The sequence below is a fragment of the Colobus angolensis genome, unplaced genomic scaffold, assembly GCF_000951035.1.
Source record: "Colobus angolensis palliatus isolate OR3802 unplaced genomic scaffold, Cang.pa_1.0 Scaffold313, whole genome shotgun sequence".
Lineage (NCBI taxonomy): Eukaryota > Metazoa > Chordata > Mammalia > Primates > Cercopithecidae > Colobus > Colobus angolensis.
In genome coordinates, this window is record NW_012116411.1 from 334,963 (window position 1) to 350,908 (window position 15,946).

Sequence of the window (15,946 nt, forward strand, 5' to 3'; positions counted from 1 at the left end):
GTTTAATAATAATTTCAATTTCATTAGTTGATGTGAGGCTATTCAGATTTTGTCTAGTCTTACGTCAATTTTGGTTTTATTTTTCAAAGAATTTTTCTGTTTTGTCTAAGTTGTCAAATGTATCAGCATAACAGTGGTCATAATTTTGTATCTTTTTAATCCAGGTAAGATCCACAGTGGCAGCTCTTCTTTCATTCCTGATAGTGATTTGTAGTTTCTTTGGTTGACAGGGATATATAGATTTTGTTGACAGTTTGAGAACTCAGTGTGGGTTTCACTGATTTTCTCCATTGTTTTATATATTATGGATTCCTACCCTTTATTATTTACATCTTTTTACTTGAGTTTACTTTGTTCTTACTAGAATACAGGTTAGAATAGAACCTTAGACCATTATATTTGTGGCTTTTTGTTTTTTAATAGAAGCATGTAAGTCTATCAATTTCTAATTTTTTAAAATTGAAATGATACAAAGTATGATCCCTGACCAAACAAGAATTAAATTAGAACTCAAGAAGAAAAATATACTTGGAAAATCTCAAGAATTTGTAAGTTAAAAAATACACTCCCCAGGGCCAGGCGTGGTGGCTCACGCCTGTAATCCCAACACTTTGGGAGGCCGAGGTGGGTGAATCATGAGGTCAGGAGATCGAGACCATCCTGGTTAATACAGTGAAACCTCGTCTCTACTAAAAATACAAAAAATTAGCCAGGCATGGTGGCACACGCCTGTAGTCCCAGCTGCTAGCGAGGTTGAGGGAGGAGACTCGCTTGAACCCAGGAGGCAGAGGTTGCAGTGAGCTGAGATCGCCCCACTGCACTCCAGCCTGGGCGATAGAGTGAGACTTCTCAAAAAAACAAAACAAAAACCAAATAAACAAAAAAACACTGCCCCCCCAAAAAAAACCATGATTTGAAGAAGAAATGTTCAAGAAAGTAAATTAAAAAACATTTTGAATTTAAAGAAAATGAAAATGGAACATGACAAAATCTGTGAGATGACACTGAAAGATGACTTAAGAGGGATGTTTTATCATTACATGCTTATCAGAAAAAAATACAAAAGTTAAAAAAAGACACATATTATCATATTGGAAATGAAACAAGGGATATCAATGAAAAAACCTGAATACATCAAAAGGATAATAATAAGGAAATGCCATGATTAACTCCTCACACAAATTTGACAATTTAGATGAAAGACAGTAATTCCTCAAAAAGAAAAAAATATTGTAATTCATTCTATATAAAATAGATAAAAGATATAGAGTAGTCCTATAACTACTAAGGAAATATTTACTAATAATTTTACCACCCACCACCACCCTCAAATCTCAAGGCCCAGATTATTTCACAAAATTCTACCAAATATTTAAAGAATTAACACTAGTTCTACACCATCCTCCAGAAAATAGAGGAGGGAACATTTCCCAATTCAATTTTATGAAGCCAGGATTATCCTGAAACAAAGTAGAAAGAAAGAAAACCATGCCAATGCCTCTCACGAATACAGACATTAAGACCATGACCAAATTATTAGCAAATACAATTCAGCAAAATGCAGAAAGAATTATACACACCATTCTCCAGTAGAGTTTATTCTAAGGAAAGACTGGTTCAGTATGTAAAAATCAAGCAGTGTAATCCATGATATTAACAGGCTAAGGAAGAAGTTACAGGATCATACCGATCGATGCGGACAAAGCGTTGAAAAAATTCAATACTGATTCGTGATAAAAAATAAAACCTGCCATCAAAATAGGAATAGAAGAGAACTTCCTCAATTTGGTAAACAGCATCTACAAAAACCCTACAGCTAACATTACACTTAGAGGTGAAAGAATATTTCCTTCCTGATTTTGGGAACAAGGCAAGTGTAGTGGCTCTCACCAACTTTTATTTTTTTCGAGACAGAGTCTAGCACTGGCGCCCAGGCTGGAGTGCAGTGGCGCTATCTCAGCTCACTACAACTTCCGCCTCCCGGGTTCAAGCAACTCTCTTGCCTCAGCCTCCTGAGTAGCTGGGACTATAGGTGCCTGCCACCATGGCTGGCTAATTTTTTGTAGTTTTAGTAGAGATGGGTTTCACCATGTTAGCCAGGATGGTCTGGATCTCACCATTCTTACACAACACAGTGCTAAGAAGTTCCAGTCAGTGCCATAAGGGAAGAAAGAAAGCTGCTTATGATTGTAGAGGACATAACTGTCTGTGTAGAAAATCCTCCAAAATCTACAAGAAACCTAGAACTAAGAAGTTTAGCAAGGCCAACGGTTACAAGATAGACATATACAAATTATTTGTATTCACTAACAATGAACATATGGATATTAATGTTACACATACAGTATTTATTGTAGCTCAAAAAATGAAATATTTAGGTGTAAGTCTAACAAAATGTACAGAATGTTTCAGCATACACATTTGATTCCTGCTACTTTATTCCTCTTTGTCAAACTTGATTTAGGTATTCTAGACTGTTGTCTTTCCATATATGGTGTACTGAAAATTATCAGTATTGAAGTTAAAGATCAAAATAAATGGAGAGACATTCAGTCCGTGTTCCTGGGTTGCCAGGTTCAACATAGTAAAGATATCAATTCTCTTTAAATTAATACCTAGGTTTAATGTAATTCCTATAAAAATCCCAAGGCATTCTGTAGATATAGTTAAGATTATTATAAAACTTGTATGGAAAGGCATCCATCAAGAATATCTAAATCAATTTTGACAAAGAGCAATAAAGTAGTAAGAATCAATCTAACTGACTTCAAGGCTTATTACATAGTGACCATAATTAAGACTGTGAGATACTGGAAAAGGGACTGACACATAGATCAATGGAACAGAATAGAGAACCTATAATAAAAATAAGACTTAAAAAATGCCCAAATGATTTTTGACACAGTTGGAAAAGCAAAAAAACCAACTCGATGGTTTTCTAGGAGGAAAGATAGTCTTTTTTTTTTTGAGAGAGTCTCTTGCTCTCTTGCCCAGGCTGGAGTGTAGTGGCACAATCTCAGCTCACTGCAACCTCTGCCTCCCAGGTTAAAGTAATTCTGCCTCAGCCTCCCTAGTAGCTGGTATTACAGGCACACACCACCATGCCTGGCAAATTTTTTGTATTTTTAGTAGAGATGGGGTTTCACCATGTTGGTCTGGCTGATCTCGAACTCCTGACCTCAAGTGATCCACCTGCCTCTGCCTCCCAAAGTGCTGAGATTACAGGCTTGAGCCACCGTGCCTGGCTAAGATAGCCTTTTCAAAAAATTGTGCTGGAGCAATTGGATATCCAAAGGCCAAAAAAAACCACACACAAAAAACCACCACACACACACACACACATACACACACACACACAAAACAGTTCACCTCTGGCTCCTTTCCATGCTGGGGGTACATCCTTACTCAGTATTCAGGGCTTAGGTTCAGGTTCTGTTGGTGTACTGGTGTACGTTACAGCGTTAGGAATGCTGGTGCTGTTTTAAATTAATTACCTCTGCCAAAATGTCAGAACCACAACTAGCAAAACCTTGAGGGGCTGGCACTTTGACACACCTCTTTATTACCTGAGTAAGTATCCCAATGGCAACAACAAAAACAGGGACTGGATTGTTAGCCCTCTCTGTAGGGGCTTCATGAATAACATTGTACAAGAGAACCTGAGCAAATGCAACTATGCCATTAATAAGACTTGGTCACTGTGGTCTGCGACAAAATGAGGTCCAGAATGGCAGGTCACTTTGCGGCCATGGTCACAGCTTAGGAGAACCTAACAAAGGTGTTAGGATTTTAAGCCTTAGATGTCTCATCCTGTGTAAAAAGCATATTGGCCGGCTAGTACCCTACTCTGCAGCGCCCCCACCAGATCTCTCAGAGTTGACTCTATCTATGGGACAGAGGTCAGGCTGAGTTGGTGCAGCAACCCAGTCTGTCTGTCCCTATCCTGAGGCCACTACCTCTGCAGGCCCCATTGTCCTTGTTACTTCTCCCAGACCTTTTGGCCTCAGCGGTCTAGCCCAGGAAAGGTCAGGTCCTAAACAAACTTGACATATCTGATAACATCACCCATCACAATGAAAGGATCAGATCTCTGTGACCTGTACACAAATGTTTATAGTATTCATACGAGCAAAAAACTAGAGTCAAGATAGATATAAACATACACACAGAGGAATATTATTTAGCGTTAAAAAGGACATGTTATTTGTGACATGTATTAACATAGAAGGCATAATGCTGAGTGAAATCAAAGAGGCATAAAAAGACAAATACTCTAATGTTCTCACTTGTATGTAAAATCTGAAAAAGTCAAACTCATAGAACCAGGGAGTAGAATGTGGTTGCCAAGGGCTGGGGAGCAGGGGAAGTGGGGAGATGTGTATCAAAGAATACAAAGTAATAGTTATGCTTGATGAATAAGTTCTGGAGATCTGCTGTACAGCATGGTGACTATAGCTAATACTTTGTTATATATTTAAAATTTGCCAGAAGAATAGATCTTAAATGTCCTCACCATACACACAAAAAAGGTAATTATGTGAGACATGTTAATTAGCTTGATTGTGGTAATCATTCCATAACATATATGAATATCAAAACATCACACTGTATACTATAAACATTACCATATCCTGTGGTACTATCCTTAAAATGCCTCAGATATTTCAGCCTCAGTCATCCAGTCCAGGAAGGGAAGTCACTTCTTGAATGATGACACGTCTGACATTGCCCAGATAAATGGATCAGATGTCCCTGGCACTATTAGAGGGACTTTAGCACCCTGGTATTTCTTGGTCCTGTTTCCACCCCTGAGGGATCTCACAGGGAGTGCACCTGAGGGAAACACTGACTCCAGATGAGAGTTAGGGGGGCCTTTTGGGGTACTGTGGCAGCCAGAACTGCAAACCACCCACAGGATGTACATTGCAAAAAAAGAAAATGGCTGGGAACACTGGAATTTGGATTTCACAGGCAGAGGCCATTATCTGGTCCACCTGTACCTCCTCCAGGCTCAGTGTTTCTCAAAATGTGCTGCAATCATGTGGTTCCTTTGCCCTGGAGCGCAGTGTTCAGTGTCCCCATACTGCCCTAATCAGATGGGCTGCTATCACCCCACTAGTAGGTTATCCTGATGTCCTTCCTTCACTCGTTGTGAGCTGGCTTTCCATTGTTCAACAGCTCTATTGGACTGAGGATGACAGGGTGCATGGAAAGCCCACTGTATTCCATGAGTGTGCCTGCTGTCATGTTCCTTGGGCAGTAAAGGAGGTTCCTTGTCGGAGCAAAGTTTTACAGGGTATCCAAAAGCATAATTTAAGTTCCCCTAAAAGGTGGCTATGGTATTCCCAGCATCCACAGGTGACACGTATTTGTCCTTTCCAGTTAGCAACCTTTTGCCATACTCCTTGTAACCACACAGATCTTTTTCCACTTGGTTGTCATTCACCTGACCAGATAGCAAGGCTGTTCTTTTTGACAACCAGTGAGAAGTGGGTTAGTCCAAGGTCACCTCGAGAATGGTGTTGCAGGTGGCGGTTCAAATCACAATTCAATTTTATTAGGGTAAACTGCAAACTTCTTGTCTCACAGATTATCTTTGATGAAATTTTAGCCAGGCTCCTCTGAATCCTTTCTACTTCTAAATAAACCTTTGCCTGTAAAGATCTGAAAAACACATTAGCAGTTTCTAACAGCTCAAAGCCACATCCATAGGTTGACTATCCTCCTCCTGAAAGTGCTTACCTGAGAAAACTCAAGGTTGCTAAGAGTTTACTGTTTCTTCCAACCAACACTTGAAGGTCAAGTCCCAGTCTCTGTGGGAGGGTAAGAGCCTACCTTGGCATTATAGCCAGTTAACAAATCCAAATGGGTTTCACGTTAACTAATTCCCTTTCCTGTTTATATCCCTGACTCTACTACGCCCCCACTTATCCCCCTCTCTATTCCCTCATTCTCCCTTTAAGACACCCAGTCACCTCAATACAAATTCAAGTTGAGTTCAGTTCATACTGGACTCTTCTTATTGCTGTTACTGATTTCAATCTATCCTTACTGTTTTAACTAGTATCTGGCTTTATCTTTGATATGTTCTGTATCTGCAGAGTTCAGGGGTTAATTACTTTGGCTAACTTCATCTACTAAGTCTGGGATCTCTTTCTCCAGGTCCTCGTTTATCCCTTCTGAGATTTCTCCTTCACTTTCTGGAAGCTGTGGTTAGCCCAGATCCCATCTCTTAGTTCTCCAGACCAGAAAGACCCCAGGCTTTCCACTGCAACCTTAGCTGTCCTACAGCTGCATCGTGACTATAGCTGGTACTTAGGTCAAAAACATTAACCTTAGCTTATGCCTATTTCTTCCTCCGTATCTTATCTCCCATCCAAAATCTTTCTAGTTTTTCTTCAGTTTCCTGAACTCTCAGGTAGTTGTTTCTAGTATTTTGCCCAGGATCTATATTTATCATCTGTGGGAATGTTGGCCTTTAGATTACACCACCATACTGGAAGAGAAAATTTCATGTCTTTGCTTTGCATTTGCCGTGAGCTTACATGAAATGCCAAAACTGCCACCACCACAATGAATCCTCTCTTCACATGGTTGAGGTTCTTCTTGAAGATAACATTCACATTGTACATACTGCTCATACAGGTACTTTTCTAAAATTTATTCTATACAATAAATACAAATATTCAAGCTGTCAGTGACATAGTGTATCTTAGGTTCTGGAGACTGACAAGATTTGTACATGGGCCCTGACACTCCTAATTGTATTACCACCCTGAGCAAGTTTCCTAACTCTTCTGCTCAACTCAATTCCTCAATTACACCATGCTGACAACAGTATTTACCTCACTAGGTTACTTTGAGGATTAAATATGACAATATATACAATGTGAAAAATGTAAAAGAGCTTGGTAAATATTAGTTAACTCATATTACTGCAGATGTGTGAAACAAATGTCCCCAATCCCCTTAATGACTTCCCTCTGATGAAAAAAAATTACAAAAATTTAATACATGTTTGAGGATTGTCAAAGATCAAGATTATACAAGACAAAAATCAGGAAAGCATACAAGCAGAAAACTTTTAGCAGAGAAAAGGAAATGAGTACATAAACCAAGATAGTCAACCTCCCAAATTATTTTTTAAACACTGGCTAAAACAGCAATGAAGTTCAACCTCCCAAATTATTTTTTAAACAAACACTGGCTAAAACAGTGTTTTATCTCAGTATATATCTCAAATACATATATCAAATATATATATATATGTATCAGACTCAGGGAAAAATAAATTTGGTTTAGTATACAGGCTCCTACATTCTTGTTTACCAATAGGCTGTTGATGACTGGATTATGAAAAGGCTGACAAAAATCTTGGAAAATATTAACAGACTTCAGATAAACTTGCAGCAGATATTACCATGCAACACACCTCCTCCTAAGCTTTTATTTAAAAATACTTATAAAGCTTAAAAAAACAAAAACATTAAAGTTGTAGAGACCAATTATTAAGCATATAGGAACATGATATTCATGTATCATTAAAATAAGAAATCTTTCAAGATCTGTTTTCTATCTCAGTCTAAATCAGGGGTCTGGAGTTGTGTCGTTAAAAAACTAGCCTCAAACAGCTCTGTGCATGCATAATAGCTTTATATGTGTTCCCATTGTTGGTCCAGTTACCTGATTTATAATTCTTCCTTACCTGAATGACTTTATTAGAACAGAAAACACATTAATATTGCCTTAGGAATTAAATCAATTAAACACTGATGATCAGCTACATTTATCATGTCATTTAATCTGCTTTTTTGTATATTAGCTTTTACATATGGAATTGGGTATCTCAGGATTCCTGATATATAAAAGACCTGCATAAGAGAAAAACATTTGATGATATGCATAAAATCACAATCACAATAATTGGACCATAATTAGACTGGTTAAGAGATTAGGAATATATGCTCATTTGTAAGTGATAAGTGATTATATAAAGAGAAAACATGGGTTAAGTAACATAGTAACATTAATTTTTTTATATCAACAAATTACTTATCCCAAGTCCTTAAAAGTTTATGTTTAAAAAAACAGGTCAAGATGAAGAAATAAACTTGTAGTTTAAACTTCCACATGTGCTCCTTTGGGTGGTTTTGCCTTGGATTTTGCTTCCTTTGAAATCTTTCCATTCTGACATTGAGTAAATCTGGCTACTGTAGAAACACCATCCACAAACTTGGTTTTGAAAAGAACGTTTGCATTGTTGAACATACCTTCTTTTAGTGACACCACGATGAACTTAAGGAAAAAAGAAAAAAAGTATAAAAAAACTTTTTGTGATATACTTGAAGTTTACTCCTTTATACTGGATATAAAAATTGTTTGGAGATAATTTTGATTTTTTTTCTTTAGTTATATGAGGCACCTAAATGAATACTAGCTGTCCTAATTGTTTCAGAAGTCTCTTAACCATGAGTGGAGTCCCCAGAGTTGTACAATGCATAATTTATGCAAGCATATTTGGCAGCCCCAGGTCCTACAGCAACACTGTAATAAAAACAAACTGTTCTTAGCTTCAGAGGCTTTGTTCGACTTTTTAGCCATGAGAAATTAAATTCCCCCATCAAATGTCACATGATTTTCTGATACCTGAGTTAAATATCCCTGAGACAGTTTTGTTTTGATTGTACATCTTGTACATCTTTATGGCAGCTAACTAGAGAAAACATTGTATTAACCCTAAATTAATTCTGTATTATGACTAAATTGGAATCTCCCTCATGCTACAACCAACATTTTTAATGCCTAGGTCTTTCTTTAAAAGGAGAGTGAACTTTTTTTCCTTCTATACCTATTTAAACATAAGTTTATTTAAATAAATATACAATACTTTAGTATTTATCAACCCTAAATATCTTACTAACATTGACTACTACTAAAGAATGGTTTTAGAAAAATAGTCCAATTAAACTATTACTGAGACTTTTTTTCTGGTTCTTACCTGAGAATGTGTGAAATGAGTACGCAGCATCTGTCCAATGTTTTGGGTATGAGAAAGATCCAAGGCTGCATCCACCTCATCAAGGATATAAATTGGAGCAGGTTTGAAGAGGAGCATTGACAGTATTAATGACAAGGCCACTAAAGACCTAAGAAAAAGTCAGTAGAAGAAAAGCCATAAAAATTTGATTTTACCACTTATCAAAACACTGAAGCCAAATATATGATCCTATTATTGTGAATACAGATTTATCTGAAAGGTAGTCATATAAAAAAAGAATCTTGAGTTTCAAACTTTAACACTTATGTTGTATTAAAATATTTCTTTTATTTTGGCTTTCCATTTTTCCTCTTTTCAGAAGCATGCTATTTTCAGACAATTTTAATATTGCCATATTACGTTTGGCACCTACTCTTAAGATCATGTTAGTTTTAAAAGTTCTTTTTTTTTCTTCCCCAGTTGGCTCATTAGAGCCTAGGTAGCAGGTGAGTAAGGGCTATGGTCATTATTTAAGACAGTAACTATCGTCTTGGTAACAGTAACTGGGTGAGATGTCATTTTTCAAACTTTCATAATGTACACGCTTACATAAGTATGCATATATACACAAAAACAGACACACAATCTCTATATTTTTGGTACCATTTGCGAATAAGTTGTACGGATGATGGCCCATTACTCTAAGTACATCACTGCCAAAAATTCAAACAATCTTATGTAAAATTCATAGTTACACCTAATCTCAGGTTCTACAGCACTATTTTCAGTTCTCTTCTAGCTTACTGCAGCTCATTCTAATCTGGTATGAAGAATCATAATAATTATTATATTTTTTCCTTAAAAATAATTCATAAAACATCTTATTTTAATATAAAATATTTATAATTACTTAACATTAGACTAAACATTAGAGTAGCATTTGTAATATACTTATTCTGTAACTTCAAGTACATCTTGGCATACAGTACTAGAATAGCCAACTCAATGCTTGCTGCATTCTTTTTTATTTTTTGAGAGCCTTGCTCTGTCACCCAGGATGAAGTGCAGTGGCACTGCAAACTCTGCCTCCCAGGTTCCAGCAATTCTACTGCCACAGTGTCCCTAGTAGCTGAGATTACAGGTGCATGCCACCACACCCAGATAATTTTTGCAGTTTTAGTAGAGACAGGATTTCACCATTTTGGCCAGGCTGGTCTCGAACTCCTGACCTCAAGTGATCCACACGCCTTGGCCTCCCAAAGTGCTCGGATTATAAGCATGAGCCACTGTGCCTGGTTTTAAGAAATATATAAGTAGGGAAAAAATGTGTGCACAAGCAGAGAAAAATTCCTAGCAAAAAAATAAATAAATAAAACTATCATCAAAATGAAATCACAGTGAGAATGTTAATCACCTCTATAAAAGGGAGCTAAAGTCATTCAGCCAACCTAAAATTATGTTTGTCTTTCTCTGTGATGAGTGCCTCAAGTACTGAGTTTTAAACTTAATCTTTAACCCTTCAGCATAGCAGACTTTTTTTTTTTTAATTGCCATGCTGGAGAGTGGTATATCTAAAAATAACCTTATAGCAACTTAATTATGGAAATAATTTATAGGTCCCAGTAAGAAGAGAAGCATACATTTTCTATTTTCCTCAAAACATTTTCTAGGGCTTTGGCAGATATAGCTAAAGATACTGGGAACTAAACTGTGGAATTCAATTTTTATGAACAGGCAGCAGGTGCTGTATTTTTTATTCTTATTTACAAACTTTATAAAAATATAAATAAAATATATTTCTACTCATAAAAATGATATAAGGGTCATAAGGAACACTAACAGGTGTCTATATTTTCTACGTACATAAAAAAAGGGTTACATGATGGTATTACAGGACACAGAAGAACAATTCAAGGCCTATGGATTATATACCATGGCGGAGAAAAAAACAATTAAACAATTACTAAATTAATCACTAATTTCAATTATGTGAATATTCATTCACAACCTTCTTTTAGGAGGTTTTAATTAATTGGCTATCTGCAGGTAAGACGTGAGGACATATGACCTTTTAGATTTCTATCACTATGCTGACTTTCTGAATCACTGCGTAAGGTTGGAAGAAACTTTCCTGAACTCCAAATCCACGTTATTTTCCAACACTCTTCCTTCCTTTATGTAGATCCAAGGTTCCATCTGGTATCATTTGCCTTTTGCCTGAGAACTTCCTTTAACCTGTAGTATGGTTCAGATGTTTTTGTCTGAAAAGTATTCATATTGCCTTCACTTTGAAGAATATTTCTGTTAAAGAAACAATTCTAGTTGACATGTTTTACTTTCAGCACTTTATGGATGTTCCAGACTTCTGGCTTACATATGTAGCATTTAACAAGAAGTCTAAAGACATTTTTACTTTTGTTCACTAGCATATAGTATATCTCTTTTCCTCTAGCTGATTTTTTTTTTTTTTTGAGACGGAGTCTTGCTCTGCCGCCCAGGCTGGAGTGCAGCTGGCCGGATCTCAGCTCACTGCAAGCTCCGCCTCCCGGGTTTACGCCATTCTCCTGTCTCAGCCTCCCAAGTAGCTGGGACTACAGGCGCCCGCCTTGTCGCCCGGCTAGTTTTTTGTTATTTTTTAGTAGAAACGGGGTTTCACCGTATTAGCCAGGATGGTCTCGATCTTCTGACCTCGTGATCCACCCGTCTCGGCCTCCCAAAGTGCTGGGATTACAGGCTTGAGCCACCGCGCCCGGCCTCCTCTAGCTGATTTTAGGATTTTTCCCCTAATCACTGGTTTTCAGCAGTTTTATGTATCTTTTGCTTTGTTATTTTGTATGTGCTTCTGTTTATCCTGCCTGAGCTTGATAGAACTTAAGTCTGTGGGTTTACAGAATTCATCAAATCTGGAAAATATGGGGCCATAATTTCTTCAAGTATTTTTCCATTCTCCCTATTCCTCTCCTTTTGGAACTCCAACTACTTGCACATTAGACAGCTTCCCTTAGGACACTGAAGCTAGTTTTTTTTTTCCCCCTCCAGTTCTTTATTTCTCAATGTAGCTTGAATAGATTCTAGATTCTGTTCTATTCCTGTCTTCAAATTTACTCATCTTTCTTTTATAGTGTCTTATCTGCTGTTAACCTCATGTAGTAAACTTTTTTTTAATCTCTTGAAGGTCCACTTAATTCTTTTTAGTAACTTCTATTTCTCTCATTATATTCATGTTTTCTTGTAATTTTGGAAATGATTAATGTAACTCTAACTTGTTTCCTACTTTCATGCCCTACTTTCATCAACTGTCATTTCAGAGTCTGTTTCTACCCACTGCTTTTTCTCTTTGATTACATGCTGGACATTGTGGTTATGTTGTTTAGTATCTCAATTTTTTTTAACCTTCTTTAAAGAACACTGGCCTTTGTTCTGATAAACAAGTAACAGTTTGATCCCTTCAAGAAATCTGTTCAGTTTCTTAGGGTGTGTCTACATTAGGCTTCACTTCAGGGACAGTAGAGACCTAATACCAAGGTGTAGCACTCTAGGGCTGTGCAAAATTCTAATCTATCTTTTTTAACTTAGTTAACTTAGTGAGGCTACTGACCTCTGTTTGGGCACCTGAAGTCCAAAAACTGCCACTAGAGAGAAAGCCAGAGTGAACACAGGGCTCAGCATTTCTGTTTCATCTTGTCCTGGACTATTCATTTTCTAATATTTGAAAATACATTTTTTAAAAACATATTTTGTCAACTTTGTTACCTATTTTAATCAAATGTTTTAACCAAAATGTTTAGTCTTATGTATTAGGCTCCTTAAATTCTACATGCAAAGGTAGTTAAGCAAATTAAAACACAAATACAATTGTAAGGTAATGAGATGATGAATCATAATAAAGTAAGAGGAATGAAAATTATAATATAGCAAAGTGATTCCTCACCTCTGACCACCACTGAGTTCAGTTAGGTTTTCTTTCCAGGTATTTCCTAAGGCAACCTTGAACTCCAGACCATCCAAAACAGTTTGACCCTCTGGTGGTGCAAGCATAGCATTAGCACCAGGCAAAAGAGTAGAAAAAATAGAGCCAAAGTCCGTGTTCACCTGGATTTAAAAAATAAAAAAGTTAAAACATCAGGATGCTTTCCAAGAAGAATCAATTGTTGATATATGTATATATGCATATATGTATATGCAACACAGCAGGTCTACTTTGTCTACTACTGTAACTCAGGGGTTGACAAACATCTGGATATGCTCATTCATTTACAAAGTGTCTATCATTGCTAGTGATACAACAAAATCAGGTAGTTTCAACAGAGACTGGATGGGCTCCCAGGCAAAAAATATTTATTATCATCTGGCCCTTTACAAAAATGAAGTACCGAATCCTGCTCTAATTTCCAGGGGAACTAGAAGGCACACCTCTAACTCTATCCAAAGTTTTGACACTTTTGTAGAACACATTGCAGGAATCCTCAAGATACACACAATTGTATCACGTAAGAAAAAACACAAACTAGAAGCAAACACAAAAACAAAACTCTTTTTGGAATAAACTGTTCTCTTATAAAACTTTTCTTTTTCCTGTTGACTGATATAAGAAGATGGGTCTAAAGGCCTAAGCAGATCAGTGTGAGGCCCAGGAGAAAAAGGGGCATGAAATCAAAGGACCAGATCTGTTAAAGGGTTATTTTCTATATGCCTCATCTCCTAGCCGAAGAGTTGATAAGCTGTTGAGGGCCAGAAAATAGGATTAGATCCCAAGAGATCTAATGTTTGGCCTGCCCCTGTCTTGCCACAGAAGGAGACAAGAGATTTAGGGCCAAAATCCTAGTTTGTAATAGTGTAATTTTTGTTCATACGCACTTGATTGATGATTTGGGAATCTGGCCATCTGTCTTCAAAGACATGACTAATATTCTTAGTTCAGCAGTCAAACTTGAAAGTCTAACACACACACACAAGGACTTGACAGCCAAGTTCTCTAGAGAAATCTCCAAATTCAAATGCAGATATACAATATTTACAATATTCAAATGTAAATATACTTTTTAATGAATACTTAGTGTAACAAGAAAATCTCATATACACAAGTAGTGCTCCTAAATATAGATTTACTAAGTAACAAACATTTTAAGAGCAGGTACACAGCTGCGAATAATATCCTACAGAATGGAAGCAGCTTCTAAACCAAGTAGGGGAGAGGCAGCTCAGGACCAAGAGAGAGGAATGCTACTACACCTGAACATAACCAGGGACCTAATGTGAAACTTCCTCCAAAAGAGAATGGACACAGAAGAATACAGTCCTATGCTACACAGAAATTGAGTTACATTCATAGACTGATACAAAGAGGAAATAAAAGAGAATTCTGCAAGTCCAATGAGGCTATGAAGGAAACAAACCAAAAACAAAAGAAACCTAGAATACTCTGGCTTTGTCACTTTGTCAATCAAGTATGCCTGAGGCCAGAAGGAAGAATATAATGCTGATAACAATACCTACTTCATTAGGTTATTGTGAAGATTAGATAAGAAAATTAATTTGAGAATAGTGACTGGCATATAAGAAACACTGAATAAATGTTACTGGCTTTGGAAGAACCTTGGAAATTAGGGAAGAGCAGGGTATGTTTAGACAATAGATTCTGATTTGTACTAAGTCCAGGAACCTTGGTGGGAAAAAAAGAAAACAAAAACTTCTCAGATCCAGTGTTAAATCGACATGCTGTACAACAATAATAGAGTCAGCCTTTTGCTTCCATTTTTAAGACAAAAATAGTACAGGGAATAGAGCACTGAAAATAAGTCTTAGAAAAGAAAAAAGCAAGGTGACTAAAAGGGATAATTGTGCTGCATTACTGAAGATAGAATTCCTACAGAATTACAAAGAGAAAAAGAGGCAACGTGCCCCATTAAAACCCAGAAGGCACAGGTTTGCTAAACTACCAAACAGCACAGTAACTCTCTGTTTGGAATCTTTGAAGTAAGAGTCTTCTGCGACAGTAAAAATGGAAAAACTTCCACATGAAAGGCTAAGGGATTATCCTATAGCAGACAGATACATGAAGTCAGGGAAGCAGAAGTAACAGCAAAGAAGCCTGACATCTGCCAAAGTTGTCATAAAACAAAATGGAATTGGGATTTTGTTCAGTAAGCATTCTATAAAAGAGAATACTAAACTTGGCTTGTTTACTGTTCAATTCTTAAAGGACAAGAATGCCAGGATCTGGTAATAGTCAAGTCTGAAAAGAAAAAATGCACTTAAAAGTCTGAGGTTTTAATTAAAGTGTGAATATGTGCCTCATTCAAACACAGATCAGCCATTTCAAATTACTCATAGAGTATAAATCCACTGATATTTTTTTCATCCTTGCTACCTCATATAAAACAAAACATAATATTCTGGGGTTAAAATACCTTTTGCCATGCAATATTTAGGGCTTGGTTTTTCTTCTGGTCTAGGTCTTCTATAGTTGTAAGAATTTTGGATTTGTCATTTTCTACAATTCTCTTCTTCTTCATCAAGTCATTATACTGTGAGATAAAAAACATGGTTAACTGGGAAAACATAAAATCTCTTCTATATTCCGGAATTCAGTCAGAAATAAACAGGTTTCATTATTTTGATATATAATACATACATTCCTATTTACCAAGAAGATATAATGCACTAATAATTATATATACTCTTATAAGCATATGCTATACATATACTATATGATTTGTGTGTATATACATACTCTTAACAAAATTACGAATAAAATCATCCATATGTATGTAACAAAATTAAATTGCTAGAAGAATTTATAAGACAAGTCCTTAAAATATTTTGACTCCACTAATATTCCCTTATCTCCTTAAAGGCAGCCAAGGCAAAAAAAAAAAAAAAGTGTTATATATAAAGTTAAATAAAAGTAGCCCTGAAAGCTCTCCTCTTAAGGTCAGCCTTAGCAGTGACATGAATAAAATTTTGATC

The 15,946-nt window shown here is 36.5% G+C and overlaps 1 protein-coding gene across 1 annotated transcript in view; it reads right to left on the reverse strand.

The window, feature by feature from the left end:
* Positions 1-7,777: 7,777 nt before the first annotated feature.
* SMC2 (structural maintenance of chromosomes 2) overlaps positions 7,778-15,946 on the reverse strand; it is a 45,522-nt gene continuing 37,353 nt past the window's right edge. The window contains exons 23-26 of the mRNA XM_011950999.1: positions 15,388-15,504; positions 12,909-13,069; positions 8,999-9,146; positions 7,778-8,295 (exon numbers count right to left, since the gene is read on the reverse strand). Coding sequence (XP_011806389.1) covers positions 8,119-8,295; positions 8,999-9,146; positions 12,909-13,069; positions 15,388-15,504 — 603 coding nt within the window. The 3' untranslated portion in view covers positions 7,778-8,118. The remainder of the gene's footprint in view (positions 8,296-8,998; positions 9,147-12,908; positions 13,070-15,387; positions 15,505-15,946) is intronic.